This window comes from Staurois parvus, unplaced genomic scaffold, assembly GCF_062004578.1.
Source record: "Staurois parvus isolate SC_StPar_1 unplaced genomic scaffold, SC_StPar_1.0 ptg000390l, whole genome shotgun sequence".
Taxonomy (NCBI): Eukaryota; Metazoa; Chordata; class Amphibia; order Anura; family Ranidae; genus Staurois; species Staurois parvus.
The window spans coordinates 1,658,160-1,672,046 of record NW_028318186.1 but is presented as its reverse complement, the minus strand read 5'-3'; the positions used below and the strand labels follow the sequence as shown (position 1 = coordinate 1,672,046).

Below are 13,887 nucleotides of genomic sequence, written 5' to 3'. Positions count from 1 at the left end.
CAGGTCTCGCTGCATACAAAACAACATGTATCCCTAGTAAAACACAGCACACAGTAAAACATACACAGCACACAGTTAACCCTTTGATTGCCCCATATGTTAACCCAGACAGCGGTGACTGACAGTCACTGCTCTTTTCTCAGAGCGGCAGTGAGAACTCTGTGATCAGTGGTCATGAGATCACTGAGTTCTCACCCTCAGAGCAGGCAGGGGACAGATGCAGCATCAGACCGATGCTGCATCCACCTAGGTAAGTATGATTTTTCTTAAAAAATAAATACCTCTCTTTTAAGGATTAAAGTAAAAGTCCAGTCAAAAGCTAACTACACTTAAACCTGCTACCATCCCCATTTTAAGCGCTATTCTAACTACCCTGAAAAGGGAAAATGTGTATACTTGCCTAATCTAAGAGTACTCCAGTCTGATCACACAACCGGGACAGCCGACTATGGATGCCCCATAGTAAGTCTATGGGTGATGTCACCGATCAGGCTCTGCAGCCGTTCTCACTCCCTCTCCTCTTCCTTGAAGCCAGCCATGAGGAGATCACATGACTGGACCAGAGCACCCTTAGATTAGGTAAGTAAACACATCTCTCTTTTACAGAGTAGTTAGAAAAGGCTTAGAATGGGGGTGAAAATAGATCTAGGTTTAGTTAGATTTTGACCAGAATTCTAAGTATGCAAACGCTTGTACTGAACTGGTGTCATATCCAAGTCAAGTGCCAAATTAATGTCCAAAATATAAATTATTTCACAAAATGATCTTTTATTCAAAGAAAATCCTACAAATATAGGACAGCTATTTTGAGGTGCATATAAATACATATGTAAATTGCTCAAACATAATATACACTATATTGTCAGAAATGTTGGGACGCCTGCCTTTACACACACATGAACTTTAGTGGCATCCCAGTCTTAGTCCGTAGGGTTCAATATTAAGTTGGCCCACCCTTTGCAGCTATACAGTAACAGCTTCAACTCTTCTGGAAATACATTCCTCAAGGTTTAGGAGTGTGTCTATGGGAGTGTTTGATCATTCTTCCAGAAGCACATTTGTGAGGTTAGGCAATGATATCGGACAAAAAGGCCTGGCTCGCAGTCTGCTCTAATTCATCCCAAAGGTGTTCTATCAGGTTGAGGTCAGGCCAGTCAAGTTCCTCGACCCCAAACTCACTCATCCATGTTTTTATGGACCTTGCTTTGTGCACTGGTGCACAGTCATGTTGGAACAGGAAGGGGCCATCCCCAAACTGTTACCACAAAGTTGAGAGCATGAAATTGTCGAAAATGTCTTGGTATGCTGACACCTTAACAGTTCCCTTCAATGGAACAAAGGGGCCAAGCCCAACCCCTAAATAACAAGCCCACACCATAATTCCCATAATTCCCATAATTCACCATAATAAGCTTTACATTTGTTAGAATGCACTAAGGCAAGTACCATTCTCTTGGCAACCACCAAACCCAGACACATCCATCGGATTTCCAGACAGAGAAGCATGATTGGTCACTCCAGAGAACACAGAACACATCTCCACTGCTCTAGAGTCCAGTGGTGGCGTGCTTTACACCACGGCATCCGATGCTTTGCATTGCACTTGGTGATGTAAGGCTTGGATGCAGCTGGAAACCCATTCCATGAAGCTCTCTATGCACTGTTATTGTTCTAATCTGAAGGTCACACAAAGTTTGGAGGTCTTTAGCTATTGACTCTGCAGACAGTTGGCAACTTCTGCGCACTGTGCATTTCAGCATGCGCTGACCACTCTCTTTTTACGTGGCCTACCACTTGGTGGCTAAGTTGCTGTTGTTCCCAGTTGCTCCCACTTTGTTATAATACCACTAACAGTTGACTGTGGAATATTTAGTAGCCAGGAAATGTCACGGATGGACTTATTGCACAGGTGGCAACCTATCACGGTACCACGCTTGGAGTCACTGAGCTCCTGAGAGCGACCCATTCTTTCACAAATGTTTGTAGAAGCAGTCTGCATGCCTAGGTGCTTGATTTTATACACCTGTGGCCATGGAAGTGTTTGGAGCACCTGTGGCCATGGAAGTAATTGGAGCACCTGAATCTAATGATTTGGAGGGGTCTCCCAATACCTTTGGAAATATAGTGTATGTATATATATATATTCAGTTGAAGCTGATTCTTGCAGTGGGGTGAAGATGATTATCAATGTACTTCCCAGATCATTGATCTGCTTCATCAGGAGATATTAATGTGGTTTTCAAGACAAGACATTTTTTACCTTAATGCATTCCCTGTATGCATGATAACAAATATCCCAGTAGTTGTATGCCCTCCCCCCTCATCTGCCTAAATACGTACCTGAGTTCTATCTCGATCCAGCACTGTGCCCGTCTGCAGCAGCACTGGTCCCTTCTCTGTTCCTACAAGACACACAGGCAGCAGGAGCCAATGGCTATCAATCAAATCCTGTGAAGAGGAAGCAAGGGCTGGGGCCAAGCCGCTCTGTGTGTATCTATGAATGCACACAACAGTGCTCAGGAGCATGACCACACGTGTGCCCCTATAGCACACAGCTTGCTATGGGGGCACACACAGAAGAGGAGCCAAAAGGCACCATCAGGGGACCCCAAAAGAGGAGGTTTGGAGAGCATAAACCTCTAAATATTCTTTTATACAACTGTAAGCCTTTGCATAAAAAAATTGTTGAAGATAGCCATGGTACCTAATAGATAGCCACGAACAAAGAAGGAAACGTGAATCCCTTGCAGATGGGGCTTGATATATCAAAAGCATGCTTAAAGTTAATTCTTCTTCAGAGCAACCAATCAGCTTCCTTGTCATATTTCCAATCCTGGATGGTAAAACTAAAATTGGGAAACTGATTGGTTGCTGCAGGCTGACATACTTTTCATATATCAGGCCCCCAGTCAGTGGCCCTGGTGAGAGCCAAACTAGGATTCCAGCAAGGACAAACCATACTCCTTACTGTAAGTACCTTGCCTGTGCCTACAGTCACCTCCTTTTTAATAATGTGTTACCTGTACATGTACAGATAGATGTCCGGCACTTTCTATATGAAACATATACTGTAGGTGCAGTGCTCTGACCCAGCTTTCAGCTCGAGATGGGAAACCGTATAGCAGCATGTACAGTATCGTACATCCTTCTGCTCCTAAGTGGCATGCAAATAGTAGAGATTTAGCTATGGCTCATTCACCAGCAACATATTTAATAGTAGGTCTCATAGGTCATAACCGAAAGTTTAACTGAAGGCAAAACATTTTTAAGATTAGAATAGAGAGGGGTTAGAACCACTGTCAGGTTTTTCTAACTGTCTGTGTTCTCATTAGGGAGATTCACTTTCCTGATCATCAATGTCACCAAAAATGAGGCTAAATCCAAGCTTTTGAGTTGTCATCAGAGCAGCAATACAGGGGAAATGCTCCAATAGAGACAATTGTTCAGAGGACAACATTCTAGGATGGGATGACCCTCATATTAGAAAAATATTCTTTCACTTTCTGTAGAGAACACAAGACAGGAATTGAATAAATATCTATCTAATGAAAAAAAAAGTTGAAAGACAGCTACAGCACGTCTCTCTTGTTCTGGGAGGGAGACGATAGACATCCTCACAGAATGCACCTCTCGCATGCCCCCTTGGGTGCATCGGGCATGCTGTGTGACTGCTGTGCTCTTTGGACACAGCTGGTCACAGATTAAGGTAAAGGGCCAATCACAGTGGCCCTTTACCATGCTGTGGCTAATCACAGCTGATCCCATGTAGACAACTTGCCAGTTATCGGCATTTCCTTTCCTGACACAGTGTCACACACTGACACATTTACAGTGATTATCAGTGCAGCCATCAGTGCAGCTTATTAGTGCCATCAGTTCCACCTCTTAGTGCTCATCAGTGCCACCTCATCAGTGCCCATCAGTGCAGCTTATCAGTGTCCATCAGTTCCACCTATTATTGCCCATCAGTGCAGCCTCACCAGTACCCATCAGTGCAGCCTCACTAGTGCCCATCAGTACACATCAGTGTCCATCAGTGCACCCTCACCAGTGCCCATCAGTACACATCAGTGCCCATCAGTGCAGCCTCACCAGTGCCCATCAGTGCAGCCTCACTAGTGCCCATCAGTACACATCAGTGCCCATCAGTGCAGCCTCACCAGTGCCCATCAGTGCAGCCTCACTAGTGCCCATCAGTACACATCAGTGTCCATCAGTGCAGTCTCACCAGTGCCAATCAGTACACATCAGTGCCCATCAGTGCAGCCTCACCAGTGCCCATCTGTGCGGCTTCATCAGTGCCCATCTGTGTAGCCTCACCAGTGCAGCTTCATCAGCGTACATCAGTGACCAAGAAAATGTAGTTATTTGCAAAAGTTTATAACAGAAACTATGAAAAACTTTTTTTTTTATCAAAAATGTATCTTTCTACATTTGTTTAGCAAAAAAAAAACATAGTGGTGTCTAAACAGCACAATAAGAAAGCTCTATCTGTCTAAAAAAATTATACAAATTTCATGTGGGTACAGTGTTGCATGACTGCGCAATTGTCATTCAAAGTGCAACAGCAGTGAAAGCTGAAAATTGGCCTAGGCAGGAGAGAGGTGAAAGGGATCAGTATTGTAGTGGTTAAAATACCATTGCATTGAAGGAGCTGTAAAGGGTCCCCTTCATCAGGGCTGGAACAGCAATACATAATCATAAAATGAGATAAACTATTTTTGAATATGTAATTTGAAGATATGTATCATTCCTCCATCACTAATCAAGGGGGCCTTTCGGAGCCCCCCCGAGATGCATTGAATTTTTTACAGAATATTACAAACAGAAAACTATATCTGGACACAAGTATTAGTGTAACACTTCACTCTCCACCTTTAGACACACTGTTGAAAAACCTGAACCATAGCCTTGGAGAGGGCTGGCTATAAATTCTCCACACTAGATGATATACCCATTTTTGATATCGACCTACCAGTTAGTCCAATACACCACCAACCCAGTTCTCTATGAAGGATCTCTTGACAGATCACCCTTCCACATGCCGATACCTTTGTAGCACTCTTCAGGTAAAGCCCTTGGAAAAACCTAGCACTTTTATGTATGGGGGAGCATGTGGCCCTTACCATTCACTCCCAGGGTACAATTCTCAGACCGCAGCTGTCGTTCACTAGGTCCAAGCATGGGCACATAGGGGATACAAGAAACTCATTAACCTTTTGTAGAATACCACAGGCATAAAGGGCAGCAGAAGAGCACAGGACAGGGAAGAATCAGTGGGTGGGAGAGTGGGTCTATCAAGAGAACCTGTCACTATGACCTTAAAGTGCCCATTGGTTTAATCTAATAGGCACCTTTCATCCTACTCTGCTTGATATTTAGTTTAGAGTACTGAATCCCAGAGAAGATTCAGTTAGCTGTCATTGACTGGCCCTCATATCCACCTTCAACTACACTGTACTTCATGCTTTGATTTTATGGCAACAGTTAGTGGGACCCTGTCAGGGCAGATGTCAGAAGGCAATCCTAACTCAAAATGTCCTGCGCAAAAGTATGGTGGACCAGTGTCTATTTGCACGTGCCTCTTAATGACGACATCCAAGGGCTTGCCAGGCCTTGCAGCTTATCAGTGTCCACCAATTCCACCTATCAGTGCTCATCAATGCCACCTCATCAGTGCCCAAGAGTGCCATCATCTAATAACTGGGGAAGTCTGGTAACAACTGTAAAAATACAAGTGATAGAGGGCACACCAGCCTAGTGCATTATCCCGAGGTTATTTTGTTGTTAATGCATAAAAACATACTCCCAAACAATGAAGAAAATACAGCATGTCAATCCACCAACTCATGGCGCAGTGGATAGTGAGACCCAGAAGGAACCAAAACCAAGTAGACGCCGTCAGGGATCCTGAAACAGCTTATGCATTTTGAGGGTAACCCTTCTTCATGAGAGCCTTCGAAACACATAAGCTGTTTCTGGATCCCTGACGGCATCTACTCGTTGTTGGTTCCTTCTGGATCCCACTATCCACTGCGCAACGAGCCGGTGGCTTGACATGCTGTATTTTCTTCATTGTTTGTGAGTATGTTTTTATCCACTAACAATAAAGTACCCTTTAGATAATGCACTAGGCTGGGGCACCCTCTGTCACTTGTCTTTTTACAGATGTCAGAAGGCGCCTGCAGTGCTGAGGGACACATTGCATAGAGGACTGAAAGTATCTGAAAGCAGAAATCCAGGCTTATCATTCTCCAACTGGTAAATGCACTCATGCAAAAAAAAAAGTTCAAGTGTACCTTTAAACAGAAGCAAGCTAAAAAAAGAAATTTCTGCAAAGTTTGATGCTATCAGCAATGAGAACATATTCTCAGAGAGTTGTGAACATTACCACACCCCGCTGGAGAGAAGACACTTCAGCTCCAATTCTATTTCCTTGCTGCTGCCAGCGGAGTTGAATCATTGAAACAGATTTGACACTGCATGTTTTCAGCCATTACGGCTCTTCCTCTATGTCAAACCGAGAATAATGTGACCATTGACAGGCCACAGACAGGGTTGAATAAAGTGTAATTTCAGGACTTTGTTTCCAGACAAAAGAATTTTGAGTAGAACGAAATAAGTCTCAGCATTTGCCTTTGAAAAGGGCAAAATAAAAGGAATGACCCAGTTCACTTTGATGGACCCTGGTGCTGTTAGGACATCAGCCGAAGACTCATTCTGTTTGTAGGTTGGTATGTATTAGACCAGGGGCGGACTGACCATTTGGAAACTCGGGCACTGCCTGAGGGCCCGGGGTCAGTAGGGGACACCATGAGATGCCCCTGGTACCTTTTTCATAAGCTTTTTTGAGTTTGGGCAAGGACACAGGGGCCCCATGATCCCCTATTGCCTGGGGGGCCACATGAGTTGTCAGTCCGCCCCTGTATTAGACATACTCCACTAGAAAGGAGCTCCACAAACTGAATGATAAATACAAATGATAAATATGAGAGGCCACCATAAAGCAGAATTTCCTGCACACTGTTAAAGTGACCTTGTCATTAAAATAAAAATACCAGATAGATATTTAGTATGTAAAAAAAAGACCATAGATGCATATCTTTTGCACTGCCTGCATTGTAGAACTCAGCTCTGATTGTGAGAAATGCTCCTCTAAAGTTAACGGAGAAACTGACACTTTCGGAAGTGTCAATCTCTTGGGTCCCCTGCAGCTCTCACTGATTCCTCCTCTGGCCCTTTATATCATTACAGAGACATTAATGTTGTAAAAAACAGCAGGAGGAACCCACGAGAAGTGTTGGTTTACCCAGTAAGTATTTCTCATGGTCGGTTTGGATTTTGGCAGTGATAAGTAAGTATTTACAGTCTTCTTTTACAGGTAGGTCTTCTTGACATTTTTTTACGTTAGACAACCAAAAATGAAACACCACTATACAGATTACAACAGATGTATGGTATAGTCTGTATGGTGGTGTTTCATAGCTGACTGTCTATCTAAAAGTCAACAGAGACACTGTACAGGTTATGGGTTTCTTAGGCCCATATTGTGGTTGCAAGTGTTTATTTTTTTTAAGGACAGGGTTGTTTTAACCACTTAAGCTCTGGAAGGTTTTACCCCTTTTATCACCAGAGAATTGTTTTGCTATTCAGCACTGTGCTACATTAATTGGCATTTGCGCAGTCATGCAACACTGTACCCAAGTGAAATTTATATAATTTTTTTTTTTCACACAAACAGAGCTTTTGTTTGATGGTATTTGGTCACCACTGGGTTTTTTCATTTTTTGCTATATAAATGAAAAAAGACAAACAATTTTTTTTCACTTTCTGCTATAAAACATATCCAATAAAATAATCAAAAAATACAATTTCTTCATAAATTTAGGCCAAAATGTATTCTGCTACATGTCTTTGGTAAAAATCCCAATAAATGTATATTAATTGGTTTGTGCAAAAGTTAAAACGTCTACAAACTATACTGCAATGGTGGTGATCAGCAACGTATAGTGTGACTGTGATAGGGTGGCGGACAATCTGGCACTAACAGACACTATTTTGGAGCATCACTGACATCGTTAGTGACACTAATACAGTGATAATGCTGTACACTGACACTGTACTGATGCCATTGGCTGGGAAGGAGATAACATCTAGGGGCAATTAAGGGGTTAAATATGTGCCTAACAATATGTAATGTGTGTTGCTGTTACTTTTCTATCTGGCTGTTTTTCTCCCTGCTTTGCAGGGAAAAGAAACATACAAATCGCTGATCAGTGTACAGAGCCTTGTATGTTTGTAAACACAGTGCTCTGTGCTGTGATTGGACACTGCCAAACAGCAGGTCTCATATATGAATCATTGGGCGAGACCTGCTGACAAAATCACGCTGTGTCCAACTATAACGCAGTCAGCAGGGGGAGCACGCATGTATCCCTGCAAACCCGGAAGTCCCCCGCCAATGTACAGGTATGTGAAATGGCAGGGCTTTGTTGCCTGCCCACAGTATAACTACTGTGGGTGGGCTGCAAGTGGTTAACAGCAAACAATAATAGTTTTGGATCTATTTTTAATTGTTTAACAGCTGTACATTCTAAATTAATGTTTTATATTATTTATATAAAATCTTTAGTTTTACATCCGGTATGCCAGCAGTCCCGGTGTCACAAAATAAGCAGAAGCTGTTTGTTTTCAGGCTATCAATCTCTAACTGAATCTTCCTGCACTCCTCATATAAAAAGAGCACAAGGAAGAAGGATTAATTGAATCCTCTAATCATTTAGCTATCTGTAAATGTGAACTTGACCTATAGAGTCCTATAAACAACAAACTTTCCAAAGGACTAACCCGGTAAACATGTGAAAGGAAACCTTAAATGTGAACAATTGGGATGTAAGATTCCATATTGACAAGATTAAAGAAATAAATGACATTTATTTTTGAAAATATAATTTTTTTGTTCTAAACGTAACAAATAGAGAGCAAAACCTATACAAACTGTTATACATTCCCATTAGATAAACATGCTTTCCTCAAACACCTGGCTGTTGACGCTAGATTTAATATATTGTGCTCACTATGGCAGCTGCTGAGCACTAGGTATTGAACAGCGGTTAATTTAAACCAGCTGTTGACATATCAACCACACAGCGTGTGCATTGTTTTTAGTGTGGCAGCCGACTCATAGACTTACCTATGGAGAAAGAGCAGTAAAGCCTAACTGTTGTTTAGTACAATAAAGCAGGAGGCAGATCATGCATATGTAAGAAGTAAACATGGCTATCTATATTCATTTCTACAGGATCCACCCCAGGGGTGGACTGACAACTCACGGGGCCCCGGGCAATAGGGGACCATGGGGCCCCTGTGTCCTTGCCCACACTCAAAAAAAAAAAGCCTATAAAAAAGGTATCAGGGGCATTTCATGGGGCCCCCTACTGACCCCTGGCCCTCGGGCAGTGCCCGAGTGCTCAAATGGTGGGCCCGCCCCTGCTCCACCCAGTTATCCTTTTAACCTCACTATGTAACACATAGAATGAGTGTTGAAACATTACTACTATAAAAGCATAATATCATCATTATATTAATCAGCATAATTACCTGCTTCCCAACTCCGGTTCAGCCACCATCATAGAGTCAATATACACATTGAAGGTCTTCTCCAATTCTCCTGTCTGCAAGGCATCGATAACGCTGTTGGATATGTTCTGGAGATCCCTTTGTGTTGGAGAAGTTGCTAATCCTTTTGAGGTATTAGATTGGTTCAATACATTAGGGTTATCTATTTCCACAATAAGTAATTCTAATTGGTTCTCTTGTCTGTGCCTTTTCTTCCTGTCATTATCTTTTATGTTGGTACCAGAGTGACGTCTGACTCTTCTCTGTTTTTGGATTATGGACGGGCAGTGTCGTTTACGCTTTGAATGGTTGTCTGTCATGGACTGTAGTGTTGAAGCTCGGCCCTGTAATATCTGAAGTACTCTTACCTGAGATGGATCAATGCTCAAAAAATGTGCCAGTTTCAAGTCTAACTGGTTGTAAAGGTCTGTGCCAGTTCCTTCCACCACATAGAAAAACAGGTGGACAGATTGCTTGGTCCATATCTCTATTGGCTCATCTCCTTGCAGGATAATGTACAACAAGTTCTCTCTAAAACTAAAGAAGCTTGAACCGTGTTTCTGATGTTGAAAGTCAGGTGCTTTATCAAAGAGAACTGTGGTATACCTTTCCCCTCCTGAAACAATATAAAAACTATCTGGAATGTCGTAAAATAGAGCCAAGACAAGTTTGGTGGAGTTCTGAGCTCCATGAAGCTGAAGTCTTAATGCCCTCGGAGTTGCACCTGTAAAACAAACTTTAGTAATTTTATTTGCTGGCAAGATTGAATAAAATGTCTTATGACTGGTTATGTTACAGCATTGATCTTGAGTAGTTCCTCCACTGACAAACACTTGAGCAAAATCATCTGTTATTGCCAAGACTGGACCTATTGGTTCCACAGGTGTAATAATGTTTTCAAGAATTACGACACTGAGATCCATCTGGTGACACATGTGAGCCCGGGAATTAGATGTGTAAGTGCACTGGTCCTCTGTCCGATAAATTCCTGAGAAGAAACAAGTTGTAATTATTTTGTAGTTTCCAAGGAACTGTTTAAGTCACAATTCCATTTTTTGCATATATTTCTTTACTGAGTACAACAAGAAAAGATTAGTACAGGTGCATCACACATAAGTACAAGGGCTCAAACACGTGAAAAATATTGTCATAGTTATAGGTAGTTGTTGTTGCATACAGTCAAAGAATTCTTGCTGACATATTTCCTATATATAAGTTGTTATATATTTCCACTACGTACGTACATGTATAGGTATGTAAATAGATTTGCATTTAGAGCTCTGAAGGATGTACATCCACAGTTGGAAAACTTTTCAGCGGTAGCCATATATAAATATAGTTGATAACATAGAACACAACAGACAACACCTTTTAGCCAACACCACTACCATTAACGCCCTGGTGCCGGCGCCTCCTCGCCCTTTAAGAGTTTCAGAAGCCGGGAGGCGGGGCGCAGTTTAAGGTCATGTGACCATCGTGATTCGCCATCACAGCGGTCACATGATCGGGAAAGGTCCCGATCGAAAGAGGAGATCGAGACCTTTCCGTGAGTACCAGACATGTGTGCTGGGAGCGCGCAGGCGCATGCTCTCAGCAAATATGTTTTTCTTAATTGCACGCAAATGTGCAGCCGCTCGGGGTCAAGGCCCAGACGCAGGGAGGCCGAACATTTGCATGCGGCCAGCGCAAAGAGGTTAAACTTAAATTTAGCTCCAAGCAGACAAATAGTTTGGTCTCTGTTCTGCTTCCAACCTGGCCGATGCCAACCCAAACTATGCTGCATTTTACAGAACGTCAAGCTTGCCCAAAGTGTCCTGAAGCTTCTCCATGCTGTACCAGGTCTTGTACCGGAATTTCAATTACTTAAGCTTTTGTTAGTTCAGAACCTATATAAGCTGACCAGAACTTGAACTTTTTAGTAAGTAGGAATCAGTTCCTTGAGGCGTTGGTTTTATCTATCAGCATTAAAATAGATCTATAGGCAACACATTTTTTTTCATCTTGGATAGAGTAAGGGAACGTTAGAACCCCTGTCAGTTTTTTTTTTTGCCATATGTGTCCCATTGGACAGATTTACCTTCACTTCCTGTTCCATAGCCAAAACAAGAAGTGAGAAGAAATCCATGTAAATTAAGGGAATTCCTTGGGGACCCCCAGGTCACTAGGAAAACTTCCCCTCTATTACTTTTCTGAGGACATCTCAAAATTTGGGGTTCTTTTACTTTCACTTTTAAAGATAATGGCAAACAGGACAAATAGAGTTGGTGAATCTTCCTAATGGGGGCACAGATTGCACTAAAAACCTTACAGATATTCTAATCCATCTCCACCCTGTACAAAACTAAAAAATAAAAAGTTTTGCCTTTAGTTGTATTTTAAGTGGTGTAGAGTGGTTTTGAGGTCCACTAGGTTGGGGGGAATAGTTGAAAGCCACTGTGTCAGTATTCTTTCTGGCTGCCAGCAAACACGGTATCTTGTTAAAGAGGTGTCCTGACTACTCCTGGCTGTATGCATGCAGTGGGTATGTGGAGAAGAGGGGCAAAAGTGTGTTTATTTGATACCCTATGTATGTAGAATAGTATCAGTTGCCAGCATATATTGATGGAGGTCACAGTTTATAATAATTTTTTTCCCTTTCTTTTTGCTAGAGTAGTGAAGAAATAGAATCCCTGCAGGCCCGGGTTGAATTTTCCAATAATACACGTCCTAGAGGCCAATCTAGGCCATTCAAACTGTGTGCGTGTGCAGCCCTTCCTTTCCTGGCTCCAGCGTAGCTTGTAGTGGCCACTGCAGGCCAATCAAGCTACACATGTTCGTGGTCACTTTTAGCTGTGCACACTGCCCATGTGCATCGTGGAATGGCCTGGACCAGCTGCAGCTAGGCCAAGCTGAAGCCAGGAAAGGATGCACTGCACATGAGCACAGTTTGAATGGCTGGGGTGCCATTATTCAGCCTGCACTGCAAATGGCAGAATGGGTAGGAAGGAGGTGCCAACACTATCTCTGAAGAGAACTAACAGCTGCATCTGTAACGGGAGGACCTTAGGACCTTCACCAATTCCAACAGGACGAGCTATGGTATGTATTATTTATATAGTGCTGACAATTTACACAGTGCTTTACATGCAGTATATATATATATATATATATATAATTATTATTATACAGGATTTATACAGCGCCAACAGTTTGCGCAGCGCATACAATACAAAGAGAGACAGTACAATTACAATACATTTCAGTACAGAAGGAATAGGAGGGCCTTGCTCGTGGAGCTTACAATCTAATATATACACTCACCGGCCACTTTATTAGGTACACCTTCTAGTGCCAAGAAAATATCCCCCACACCATTACACCACCACCACCTGCCTGAACCATTGATACAAGGCAGGATGGATCTATGCTTTCATGGTGTTTATGCCAAATTCTGACCCTACCATCTGAATGTCACAGCAACCAGTCTACTCATTCTACTCTGACCTCTGACATCAACAAGGCATTTTTGTCTACACAACTGCTGCTCATTGGATATTCTCTTTTTCGGACCATTCTCTGTAAACCCTAGAAATGATTGTGCATGAAAATCCCAGTAGATCAGCAGTTTTTGAAATACTCAGACCAGCCTGTCTGGCACCAACAACCATACCAAAGTCACTTAAATCCCCTTTCATCCCCATTCTGATGCTCAAATTGAACTTCAGAAAGTCATCTTCACCACGTCTAGATGCTTAAATGCATTGAGTTGCTACCATGTGATTGGCTGATTAGCAATTTGTGTTACCAAGCAATTGAACAGGTGCACCTAATAAACTGGCTGGAGAGTGTATATTGTAAATTCACATCGGTCCCTCAAGGAGCTTACAAGCTAAGGTCCCTAACTCACATTCATACATACACATACTAGAAAAAAAAAACATTCTAGGACCAATTTAGACAGGATCCAATTAACTTACTAGCATGTCTTTGGAGTGTGGGAAGAAATCAGAGTTCCCAGAGAAAACCCAAGTAAGCACAGGGAGAACATGCAAACTCCATGCAGGTACTGTCGTGGTTGGGATTTATATGGATGTAGAACTTCATTGGGGGATATTCTGAGAATCTTCCTGAGAGATGAACTTACACTTTAAATATAATCAGCTGTTGAAAACAGTTTTCAAGAGCTTTAAACACAGAAACAGTTAACACATTTTCAGCCCTACTAACAGATCCACTCACTTGAGATATCTTCCTGCCAATCCCAATTTTCCACGGCCTGTTGATTTTGAT

The 13,887-nt window shown here is 42.3% G+C and overlaps 1 protein-coding gene across 1 annotated transcript in view; it reads right to left on the bottom strand.

Moving 5' to 3' along the window:
- Positions 1 to 13,887, bottom strand: part of PKHD1 (PKHD1 ciliary IPT domain containing fibrocystin/polyductin) — an 808,705-nt gene that overhangs the window by 83,529 nt on the left and 711,289 nt on the right. The window contains exon 53 of the mRNA XM_089685961.1: positions 9,601 to 10,606. Within this exon, the coding sequence (XP_089542087.1) occupies positions 9,601 to 10,606 (1,006 nt within the window). The remainder of the gene's footprint in view (positions 1 to 9,600; positions 10,607 to 13,887) is intronic.